Source organism: Hippoglossus stenolepis, chromosome 20, assembly GCF_022539355.2.
Source record: "Hippoglossus stenolepis isolate QCI-W04-F060 chromosome 20, HSTE1.2, whole genome shotgun sequence".
In the NCBI taxonomy this organism is placed as follows: Eukaryota; Metazoa; Chordata; class Actinopteri; order Pleuronectiformes; family Pleuronectidae; genus Hippoglossus; species Hippoglossus stenolepis.
In genome coordinates this window covers 13,404,694-13,417,373 of record NC_061502.1, presented here as the reverse complement: position 1 = coordinate 13,417,373, position 12,680 = coordinate 13,404,694, and the positions used below count along the sequence as shown (strand labels likewise).

Sequence of the window (12,680 nt, the reverse complement as noted above, 5' to 3'; positions counted from 1 at the left end):
AAATTGAACATTTGCTCTCTTCTCCTCAATTCTAATCACACACTTGCGAGCCAACTCTTTCCAGTATTGCTTCACATCAAACTCTGATTGACTGGAGCGGTGATGCCTCTCCTTTTTTTTTGGGTCTTTTAATTTGCTTTTTCAATTTTGCAAATGGGATAGATATTGACTTCGGAGGAGCAGCTGTAGGGAGCAGTGATCATTCTTCCCTGAGTGTAGATGCCCGGCAGCCGCCTGCCGCAACTTTGAAATAAAAACATTATACCGTGTTTAACTTTACTGCAGCAACAAGCTCTTAAAAAGGTTTGTGCAAAATTATTATTCAGCTACAGGGAATGTTACTCACTCAAGTTTTTACTGATCGACAACTTTAATCGAAAAAGAAGAAACACACAATGACCTCAGAGGGGAGGTTCAGCATTTCCTCCTGACTTTTTCCACATTTTTACTTTTACTGTTGCATCTTAAAATCAAAGTGATTTAATGTCGGGTTTATTTATTGATTTATTCAAAACAAGCCGGCGTATGAAATGTATTTTCAAATTCATACAAGCAGTAAAAAATGAACTCGCATGCTTTTTGCTTACAAATCAACCTCAAACTAACAATTGAGCTTGTCGTGTTAATGGCGGTGAGATTTGTTTACAGCGTGACCCTCACTGCCGCGTGTCATTAGACCTGATTTCAAACGAATTTGTTTACATCCATGTATATCAGTGTATCTCTGACCTGCCCAGTAATTGCTTCCTCACACTGTCCTCCACTCTCTACAGCGGGTCATCAAACTGATCTGAGCAGCCTGGCAGGACTGTTTTTTTAATGAGATCGTGGATTTACGGACCACACTGATAATACTGCCATGATGACACATCAGAAGCATAATAATCGGCAGTCTATGAGCCCACTGTGTATCATCTGAGGACGAATTAGCCTCTGGGGGCAACTGCCAATATTTTGAGGCTTCGGCTGTAGACAGTGAAAATCCGGCCCAACAGTCTGACTAGTTTCTTTTATCACTTAGGTGTTTTAGGTCCAGATGACATTTTGGCTAATCTGTATTAAAGGCTATTTGCATATGAATGCAGATTTAACTGTGGGGCAACAATAGCCTGCTCAAACTCCCTCACCTACACAGATCCTTTCTATTCACATGCAAAATCCCATCATACAGATAAAATAATTGGTGCCGGAGGCTGCAGAAACAATGCTAATGTCAGCAGCCTGTTGCAAAGAAGCCTGTAAATTACCAAGAGGTCTGATATGACACAAGATTACATGCAGTTATTATTTGATTTACCTTAAATTCAAGCTCTTTGTCTGCCAGTAACCAGCCACAACTTATCACCATCACTACTTTCAAGATATTGATCGACCACAGTGTGGGTCAAGCTCTTCGTAAACACTGTTTATCCAACTTTACAAATGTTAATTGAACCACAAGACACTGGAGTTTGTTAGAAGTCCAGCAGTTCAGAGCTGTTCCAAGAGTCCAAGACCAAAACCTGTAGCTCCTGCTCGGGGGTGAATCGAATAAAACCTTATCTGAACCAACTTCCTGTGTCATTTTAAATCCTGCAGTTAAACCCGACTTTATTCGACACCTGAGAGTGTGAAGCTTTTTTTATTGTTTGGCTTTGTTTTCTCTAAAGAAAATGTGAGCGTTATATATAATTATGTTTACGCTTCTCCCTGTGCTCAAATCAAATTGCCTTTCCACTTTATGTCTTTGGAAACTTGAGTCCATATTGAATAATAGTTGCAGATGGAGAGTGGCTTTTGTGAAACTCTGTGGTCATTTAATGGGATTTTTCATCTTCGTTGTACTGTTTACTTTATGGCTGCAATATTGCCTTTTTTTTTTTATTGCGTTTAGTTTTTTATAGGAGGGGCATTTATATCGTTTCATTGGGCTTTTGTCAGGGATATTGATGAAGACAAATTTGCTGTTGTGTTTTATCGATTGCTTGTAATTTCAATGTTTATACCTTTCCTAAGAGGAGAGAAGCTGCTTTGGTTATGACCTTTGTCGCACGTCACACCGCTGCCTTTCTCTCTCGCTTCATTGTTTCCTGTCAGTATCTATATTGTCACTATCTATTAAAGGCAAGAAAACATTGTTAAAATGAATATATCTCCAAAAAAAAGGAAGGAGCTTACACAAAAACACACATTTAACTTGCACAAATCCGTCTCCAGCTTCAGTGTGTAATTGTATTTTATTTGCTAATGGTTTGTTCATGCTACCGTCTCAAATAGTGTGAATTAGTCAATAAGCCAAGCGAAGTCAATATGTTAATTTACACATAGCTTTCAACTGAGGGAGTTGCGTATTTATCTGTTTTTGTGTGTGTGTGTTTAGTTTTAGTTGCCTGAATCCTCTGCGAAAGGATTTTCTCACCCTCTGGTCGGACTGTTGTGGTAATTTGTTGTTTGCTTGCGCGGCAGAAAGCACTTTGAAGGAGGAACACCTCTGCTAAGTGTCTAATTAACAACACACGCTCTCCTCTACTCAAATGCATATGCTGCTTATGTGTGCACTCGACACACACACACACACACTCTCACTGAATTAAACCATCTTTCTCTCTGTGTATCTCACAGACGACATCAGGTGAGGACATGCGCGATTTCACCAAAGTGCTGAAGAACAAATTCCGATCGAAGAAGTACTTTGCCAAACATCCTCGGCTCGGTTACCTGCCGGTCCAGACGGTCCTGGAAGGAGACAACATGGAAACGTAAGTAACATCTAAGTGTCTTTGTGAATCGGGGCAGTGCTAAAGTCTGATGAGCGGAGGTACAATAAAAACTCTTAATTGAATGATGGATGAACCAGAGACCACGTTTAGTTTTATGTCTGTTGGGTCCACAAGCCGCTGAGTTCCTGTTCAGAGTATAAATGTGTCTCCTGTGACCACGTGGGATTGTATCCTACGTCCTCGCTCTATACACTGAGACACTTTTGCACGTTTGGGACTAGTAAGAGACAGATTAAAATATGAATAATCAACATAGATGCTGCAGAGGTCAAAACATATTGTGACACTGGCTGCATCCACACTCATATGTTTTAGATTTAAAACACATCATCTTTCTTACGTCTACATCGAGCTCTCACACCTACCTGGAGGTTTAGATCCCTTAAAGGAAGAGAATCATTTGCTTCTGAAACACTTTTTCTCATACTTGAAATCCTCTTCACGACCGGACAGCCATCAATAAATAAAGCGGTCAGGGGAAAAGTGGCCCCTTGCAGGACTGTAATAGTTTCATTTGGACCAGATTATTCGCTGGCGTACCGGTCTGTCGCTAACTGACCTGCCTGCCTACCTGGAGTCTTCAGCCGGAGAGACAGACCCTAACTCCTGAAGCAGAGACGATAGCGAGGAAGTCACGGAAAAGGGACTTTTCTTAGGGGGGACGTAGGGCTGGGATGCATCGGTTTCATATTTCTAAGTGTAGCCCTCCCTTGCTTTTCCAGGATTACCATCCCTAGACTTTAAATGGAGAAGTTTGGGGTAACGTTGGCTCAGAATTAGTTTGAAAACTTTGTGTTTTATGGCGGGAGAAGAACCTGAAGCATTTGGAGACAATGATCCAGGCACATGCACCAAAATGCGTCAGTGTGGATGTTGCCTCAAGCCCCTGAAAACTTTGGATCCTCCACCTCCCAAAATGCAACTTGATGGCTTCTTTTAATTTAACCTCCCTGCTCGCCACATATCTCAAAAACGTCATGTGCCCGGTTTGCAACACAGACTCTCATTTACAACACTTTAGCCTCCGAGGCAATATTACTCAGGTGACAGGACTCGTGATATTAATTTTCTTCAACTTGACAAAGCCTTAATTGCTGTGCCCTGTGTGCTCGGAGACTGTCGCACTGTTTTCTCTGCGTTTTATCCATCAGCTCTTTTATCTCTGCCACTCACTCACTCACTCCTCACATTAGACCCGGACATTTCTCGCCCGTGCTCACTTTTTACTTTTGCACAAATTAGATTTGTATCTTTTCTGCTCAGGAAACTCTCAAAGAAGTCTACGCGCGCACACACACACACACAGTGACTCACCTGTTCACTTACGATACATTTCCCCCCTCCGACATCCAGTTACACGCAGTCGCCCCGCAGATGGATTGCACTCCCTCTTTCATCCCTCCCGTCCTCGCCTGTCCTCCCCCACGCCTCCCACCTCGCTCCCTTCTCACTTCCCTTCCTCTGAAAAATGACTCCTGCAGAGCTGCCTGTCTGATAAATGCCTCAGAAAGATAGAGGAATAGCGGGTGAGAACGTGGAGATCTTTTCGAAATATGGCAGGAGGGAATGGAGACTTGGGGGAAATTTAGTTCTGTTTCACGGCCATCATTTTCCCCATCTCTTTTCACTGCATTGAGTCTGTTCTGCGAGCCGTGAGCTATCCACATGTTACCACAGGCATGTGTTCTCTAGAGACAGCTTAATGCACAGTGAGAAGCCTCTGTGTGTGCGATTTCAAGCTTTAAAGCTGCGTAAAAGTTCTGGATCCGTGTTATAATGCTCATTCACTCAGAGGCCTGTGGTGTAGCATCACCGTTTTCTGGCTCTTCTCATCTTCATATCACTGAAAATGAAAACTCTGACCCAAATTGAAATGGATTCCTCTGTAATTGGAGCAAGGTCTAGTCCCTGCTCATAAAGAGGATTTACACAGATTAGGTAAACATCATATCGTATGCTGCCATTTTGCCTGTAATAAGAAAGTGATTGCTCCCAATTTCTCAGCTTCGTTGATGGACTGCTGAGTAATGGACTGAACGCCATAGAAGTTTTCCACTTTCCTTCTGCTGTGTACTTTTAATAATAAGAGATTTGATTTTCTTTTTAATGTCCCCTTAAATCCTTTCTAATGCGCTGTCAGGCTCCATTGGTCATCTTAACAAAGAGAACTTCTAAGAAGTTATAATTTTTCAAGTGCTGGAGCGGCAGCCGAGAATATTAGATTGTCTCCTGTATAACTGCCCTTTCTAATGCACTCACTCTCTGTCTCTCTGCACTTGTATCATCATCATTTTTTTATTCCACCCACTCCGTTTCCCCTCCACCTTGAGAGAGCAAAACCACCGCCCACTCTCACCTCCCACTTTAATCTTTGCTTAATTTCACGCCAGATAGGATTTCTGATTTGTCGCAGCTATATTTGATGTGAAAGAACTTAATTCTAATGGTTTTTCCCACTCACTGTTGGTTTTTGCCTTTCACCCGACATCACCAGATAGAGGATTCTGCTGCATTAGTTGAGAGGTTAAGGGCTTTGAACGTGGATTTGGAATTTAATGACTAACGTTTTTTGCTTTATACTCTTCAGGATCAAGTCCTAAAAATGTTTGGTTTGTAAACTTTTTATCGGCCTATGACAGCAAAGTAGTTTTTTAATTTATAGTTTTTTACATTAGGGAAACATCCCCCTTTGCTTTGGTACGTGTACACTATATGGAGATAAGTGTGCTCTAAGTAGGGCTAGGGTTTCTGTATGTGAGAAGGCAAATGTCCCAGTCCGTTGCTCCAGACTTTTCCTTAAAAAACTAATTACTAATATCCGAGTCTGTTTCATACTCGGAAGAAGCCACAGACAAATTTATGGTTGGACGATTTGGTGATGAAGGCAGACGCAGCGGAATTTATACAGAATTTATTAATTTAGCATCCAAATCCCTCGTATAATGATCTGCTTCCAATCATAACCACTGTATATAGATTAAAACATATCATTTATATAGATTGTATAGTATATATATATGCTCATATGCAAACACAAAGACATGTCCACTAGACTCTCTGATTCATTTTATACAAACATGCATCCATAATTCATCCATAATACAATATGAGCAAAATGATTAAAACAGGAGTATCGCTCTATATCTCTAACTGCGTCACTGAGTCAATTTCTCAGTCACTAGCGGAGGAGGTGCAGGAGTCAACAGGCTCAGATGCTCTTTTACTCCTGACAGAGAGAGAACAGAGGAGCGAGCGAAGCAGAGAGAACCAGAGAGAAGCAGCGCTCACAGTGACAGAGAGACCACCGCACCATGATGGACTAAACTACACGAAACCCACTGTGTGATGTGTCGAGAACATAAAACGATGACAAAACACATCAGATCTTTTGGCTTCAGCTTCTTTCTGAGTCCATTCCAACTTCTCTGAAAGAAGCAGGTGGAAAACACCGAGCTCCTCGTGTTCGCACCAGCCTGGGATTTACAGCCTGTGTGATGGTGTTTTAGCAAATTACCATTTGCTAACCACAAGCTCAAAAATCAAGACATTAACTTCTCTTATTAAAAGCTTTGTTAAATCCTCTCCATCTTTAAACTGATGGTGTTTGAGGAATTTTCTGCCCGACTGAGTTTCGCTCACTCTCTGCGAGCTCAGTCTGATCAGCACCACATAAAAGGGCGGAGAAGCGGAAGCGGCTAATTTTGTGTTATTTTGAAAACTCGCTTTTCGGTTTTCGGAATTTGCTCTCAGATTGAATAGAAAAAGGCCACATTATTGCTTAAAGCACGTTTTTCTTTTTAAAATCAAGGCGGTTGACTTAAAATGCTCATAATATATCAACTGGCGGTGATCTCTCATGAATACTGTATTATATATTCTTGGTTCCTCGTTGCCACAGATTTTGACTGCAGCTCCGTCTGTTCAGAATTCTAGCGCGACACCAGTGAAATGAAATGAAGTGAAAGGTGAACAGAGCTCTGCACCGCACCCTGTTATTATACTTCAGCAGGCACAACATGCAGCCACATTTGTCAGACCTCAAATACTCCCAAGGTCTGTCGTGAATTCCTCCTCTCTCTCTGCTTTACTCGCCTTTTTCCCCATTCTTTTTCTCTTATGCTTCACGTCCGATATCTTCCTCCCTCTCTCTCTCTGTTTCGCGTGTTTCTCCCTTTACTAGTGCTCAAGTGCGCCCATCTGAAGGTTAAAGTAATGTCATTGGATGCTGGTATTGGACAAATTCCGCTGACAGGAAAACAATCTACACTTCACAATGCCCTATTACTTTTTGACGCCGATGAAAACTGTCACCGCTCTCGTTAAAAACAAAAAAGAACACACTGACTGTTCTTTCTGGGGAAGATGTGGTCAGGGGCACGTAAACCGCTCCAGCTCCCGCTCGCAGTAGTTCGCTCAGTCTGCCCTGCCGACCCCGATTTCTCCTTTTCTCTCACCCCCTCCTTTTTATTTAACTTCTATTCTGTCACAAATCCCCGGCTACATTTTGAATTCTCCTCACAGCTACAGAAGTGTGACTATATTGGCCGCCCAGCCATGAGATCCCTAACCACCATGCCACACGTGTCCCGCTGAGTTTCCCCTGCTTCAATGTGAGAACAAAAAGAGCAAGGCGAAAGAACGTCAACGTCAACTGTTATCTCACCAATTGCTATGCATGAAAACAACACGATTCTTTGTGTTTATGACATTAGAAGTCGTCCAGTCTCGCTTACAGATAACAGTTTATTCTGTGTGTCTCTCAGAATTGCAGCAGTTCCCACAAACTAGGAACCAGAAACTGTGAAATTTGTGACACATACACACATACACTCTATCCTCCTGCTTGTTAATGCTTTAGATCCCAAAACCACTAAAGAGCAGTAGCTTCATTAGCTGTCTGCCTGTTTGGACTTGGCTGTTTGTTTGGCCTGTGGTGATGCTGGTTGCAGCTTTTTCTCTACAACTTTAAAAGTGACCTGCAGTAACTGAGCCGCAGCAGCTAAAGACCGAATCCAAGACTCAGTCCTTAGAACCCTGAGGGCACGGTCACACAAAGTGAATATCACGGGTCAGAGCTCAGCAAAGTCAAACTCCACTCGAAGCCATGCAGCGATTTGAGGATGTTTTGTGCACCTCCTCACTCGCACAGATTGGAAGTGAACGTGAGGCGATGGTTTGCCACTGGTACATTCACGGACGTGTGTCTGGGCCCTGCTGGACAAAGAGCAGAATTTACATTTAATTCATATTTAATACATCATACCAAATTCAACACAACACTTCTTCGGGCCCATAATACTCAAATGTCAAGTGTGAAGAAGATAAGATGAAGGGTAATCTGGAATCATTATATTGATATTTGTGGTCAATAATACATTAACCCGAGAATCGATTCTGCTGTATATTTATTCCTGGCATGCCATTTGATTAAGTCCTGCAGGAAATAAATGAGAAAAATAAATGTATTAAGACCATATCGTATAATTTAACGTGTGTAACAGCAGCTGACATACTCAACCCTGCTCTGTAAAAGCTTTCACCCACACAACCAGGGTCCATTAGTGCAGAGGCGCCCACTGGCACATTTTGACCGCTTTTTAATCTGTCAACCTACATCTAATGTGTCCCAGGTCTATTGTGAAGCAGGTTTTTACAACACGCCACAGGGGTGCGACATGTGGTGTCGCGTACCGGTGACTGTTTTACGTGTGTTTTACATGACTTCCCTGTGTGTTGAGTCACAGACCCTGCCTCCACCTGCTGTGTTTATTTGACCCTCAACTGTTTTTGTGGTACCCTTCCCTCCCTCCTCTCCCTCCGATTCTCTTACAGTCCCGTCACCCTCATCAGCATGTGTCCGGAGCAGTACGAGTGAGTATCTACGACACCAGAAACTGCACCGCTCTTCGTCCAGACTGGAATGCACCACCTTTTCACTCCCTCCTCTTCTCGCTCACCTCCCTCCTACGTCCTCACACCAACTTAGCCATGACCGCACTGCATGTTGCCCGCCTGCCTGACTGCCTGCCTCATCCACTGGCTGAACATGCAACCAAAAACAAAACTCACCCCACTGTCTCCTTCCCACCACCTCCTGCTCCTCTCTAGAGCATCCGACTAGAATTCAGTCGCTCACCCGAGCAGTGGCTGTCAGAATCCATCCAACCGCTCCGTAGATCATCCCTCTCTCCTCTTTCTCTCTCTACGATCATCCGATTGGGTTTTTTTTCTAGGTGATGTTGTGAGGGGCCATTAGGCTGTGTGCAAACAGGTTGTCCATGCATGTGCCTGTGTTTGTGTGTGTGTGTGTGTGTGTGTGTGTGTTAACGAGGTTGTGTGAGCATGCCCAATCTGATTCATCTCCATTACCCCCCCTCCCCTTCATTTCCAGGCTGTCCCCGTCACCTCAGTTCTCTCATGATGACACCCATTCCAGGATAGAGCAGTATGCCAGCAGGTACGCACATTCCACTGCCATCATCTCGTCATGTCAGACGCCACAAACACACATCCAAAGAGTTGATAACTGTGTTTGTATGTTGCACGTGAAAAGAATCTCAAGAGCTTGATTACGGAACAAGAAACCAACTTTTAAAGGACCGTCTGAATGTTTATCTTTGTTTTAGATGATATATTACAAATAATAAATAAATACTTTCTATTGTTTCAAACCTTTTTCCAAGAAATGCCAGAGTGTAATTCCCTCACTCCAACTCGCATTTGCCTTGCATTTAAAATGCATGACTATGCAACAATAATCTAATATTGACAACAATAAGAAAAACCAAATCAAATCCCTGTACAGTGATTTTAAAAGCATGAATTAAGTATAAAACAGCAGCGGCCTGGAAGCAGCCGAAATTACATTTACCAATCAATACAAAGTTAAAAAGCACCATATTATGTTATTTTAAAGGATCCGCAGAAATATAAATGTATAAATTTGATTTGCAGTAGATGGATTTAAATTAAATGAAAACCAAAAACTTGATTCAGTATCATAAGCAGCCTGTAGTGCAGATATTTTGAATAAAACCCAGCGGAATGTGTTTGAAACGAAGCAGAAATCCAATCTTATTACAGTGTCTATACAAACACAACTCCCGGTGTTGTTTTTCCATTAGCCCGGAGAACAGAGAAACAAATATGCTCAGTGATGGAGCGAGCTCTATGTGCTGAAGAAATCCTTCACATTCTTTGTGAGTGATCGCACTGTGCGCCAAACAAAATAACACTGCTACAACAAGGCTCGTAATGAATGGATTTGAGCTGCAACTTTCTCAAGCTCTCACAACCATCTGACAATGTAACGGCGTTTGGCTGCCGACCAAACTTTCTGTTCGCTTGAGCGTCTGCAGACAGCTCACTGTCCCAGTGGCTGCTGGTCAGCTGACTGAGTTACTGTAGCCAGTTGATTCATCGCTCATGTCTTTCTTCTCACATGATTCTTTTTTTCCCTTTTTGAGCTCATCATCTGCGACAGGCGTGATTCTTGTCCGTTTGACAGATTTTCTCATTTTTGTAAAGACGTCGGGAGATGTTTAAAACTCGATTTCACTTGTCATGAATTTATTCCCTCTGTGGGAGACGAACACATCACAGCAGCCTTCAGAATCTCCTGCAAGTTAAACTGGACGTATTAAACACTTGTAATGCAAATTTACTCTCACTAAAGAACGAACCACTCTCATTATCTTAGCAAAAGTAAGGCAACAAAAGAATGTAGTTGCACTGGTAGTCATTGCAATTTAAAAGAAAGGTCTAGTGAAATAAGCAACCTTTATATTTATGCCTCTGCGTCCTCGACAGCCAGTGGCCGGAGGAAATGTATTTTGGAGTTGTCCATTCGTTGGACTCTTGTGAACACAATATCTCAAGAACGCTTTGAGAGGAATTCAGATTAGGTTAAAAAACATCCAGTTGGAATCAAGGATGAACTCATTAGAATTTGTTGGTCAAAGTCCAAAGTCACTATGACCTTACAAATCATTCATTTGGTTTGTGAAAGCCACAGTTTGAGGCAATGTCCTCAAATTTAGTTCAAACATTTACTTGGACTCCAAAATGGACTATTAAGATTTTGGTTTTTAAAGGTCAAAGGTCACGGTGATGTCATGTATGTAGACTGAAGCTGCAGTGGTTAACAGAAGCACACACAACCACAGGGCGTTAATTCTAGCTTAAAAACCAAGTTTAAAGAAAAATATATTTTCTAATATTAGGGCCATTGCGGTGTCCTCGCTCCGCAGAGCAGAACAGTACGTTTTTTATGTTCACTTGATTTAGGTGCTGTGTAAAAATGCGTAGGCGCTCTGCCTAAGCTTTCTAATGGTAAAGAAAAACCCCTGCATACATTAAATGTCAGATAACTGTCAACACGCTCGCTTAGTGAACCTAGAAAACATGCAGCTACCTCCCACTGTAGCTGCTGACATTATAGATTTACTGCTGCGATCCGAGTAGCAACAGATTGGCCCGGTGGCTTTTTTCCTTTTTCCCTCCACCCACTTCAAACGATGCTGCAGCGAACATCCACACACCCATGTACACAGCGTGTGTGCGGCAGTAAATCATCGCCAACATCCCTAAACTAATGTTCCGCTGCACCGAGACTGAAAACCTGTCATGTCCGATTTTGAGAGAAAGTCTGAATGTTAAGATGCTCAAGTATCCCACGTTGCATGAATCCCATCGAGCCCTTTGAAGGAATCTCTCTGATCTCATCTCCTCAAAACGGACAGCTACGTCAAAACAGACCCCAGCGTGTCCTTCCACACAAGGCTTTAATCATCAGTGGTCCTCTGATGCGGCGCTGCTGTGTTCGGCCTGTAACCTTCCGTCGGTCACGCACCATTAACCTTCGCTCAGTGCTTCTGACGGCACTGTTTTATCAGCGCTGACACAGACACGAGGCGTATGAATTACAATTTTAACTGAACTGTGGATGCTGACGTTGGAGATTAGACTGTGGCGTGTAGATTTGCATTTTAAAATTATTTGATTCATGCAATTCCAGCATAAAGTATATCTAACCGACATATCACACCTTTATCCTGGTTTAGTGCACTTTCATCCCACAGTACAGTGTGTGGATCATATTATTAACCTGCTGGACGACCCTGCTGCTGCTGCTGCTGTATCACAGTTCGACTGAACACAGGCTCTAATCGGGGGAACCAGCCTCATTAGCATCACTTCTCTGTGTGGATCTATGCCCAGAGAAAATGCTCCTGCAGACACGGTCTCAAAAATATGTTTCTGCACAGAAATACAATAGTCGGTTTAGGCCTTTGTCATTTATCCTGCTCTGGGACTACAAATCTTCATTGGTGTGCCGCTGTGCCTCTGAGACCCCCCTTTGTTTACACTGACGTTCAGAAATTTTATGAGATGATGACAGATTTTAAATGTGTGCGAGTTGGTCCCTGATGTTTTTTTTCTTTTTTTACCTCAGGTTGGCCCAGATGGAACGCTCCAACGGCTCCCTGCCCACAGACAGCAGCTCAGCCACAGGAAGCATGTAAGTGACTGTCATTTCCAATATTACATTTTACACGTTTGGACATTTCTAACAACACGGGACACAAAAAACCTTTCACATGTATTATTTTCTCGCTTAAACTACCACGTGTCTACAAACGTATATCGAAACCTCTTTATTTTCATATATACACTTTGGAAGCTGAAGATTCAATTTTTTTTTCTCACTGATTTAGTTTTTCTCTGTACATATTTGTTGATAATTAGCTTCATCATGTTGCTGTGACAGATCCACGTTCATTTCCTGGCTTCATCTTATCAAAACCAGCCAAAGACCAAAAAAACTGGTTGGCCTCCACATTCCTGAAAAGAGTGTGAGAGAACTGGAAGAGCAATAGAAATGTTGAGTCAGGAAGAAAAAAGACAATGGGATGTGGTTGA

General features: G+C 42.5%; 1 protein-coding gene across 5 annotated transcripts in view; it reads left to right on the top strand.

Annotated features, from left to right (window-relative positions):
• Positions 1 to 12,680, top strand: part of utrn (utrophin) — a 174,061-nt gene that overhangs the window by 143,642 nt on the left and 17,739 nt on the right. For 4 of the 5 annotated variants that reach the window (XM_035143484.2, XM_035143482.2, XM_035143486.2 and 1 more), the window contains 4 exons: positions 2,602 to 2,738; positions 8,592 to 8,630; positions 9,151 to 9,216; positions 12,214 to 12,279. In XM_035143484.2, coding sequence (XP_034999375.2) covers positions 2,602 to 2,738; positions 8,592 to 8,630; positions 9,151 to 9,216; positions 12,214 to 12,279 — 308 coding nt within the window. The remainder of the gene's footprint in view (positions 1 to 2,601; positions 2,739 to 8,591; positions 8,631 to 9,150; positions 9,217 to 12,213; positions 12,280 to 12,680) is intronic. The other variant, XM_035143485.2, reaches the window with a different exon arrangement.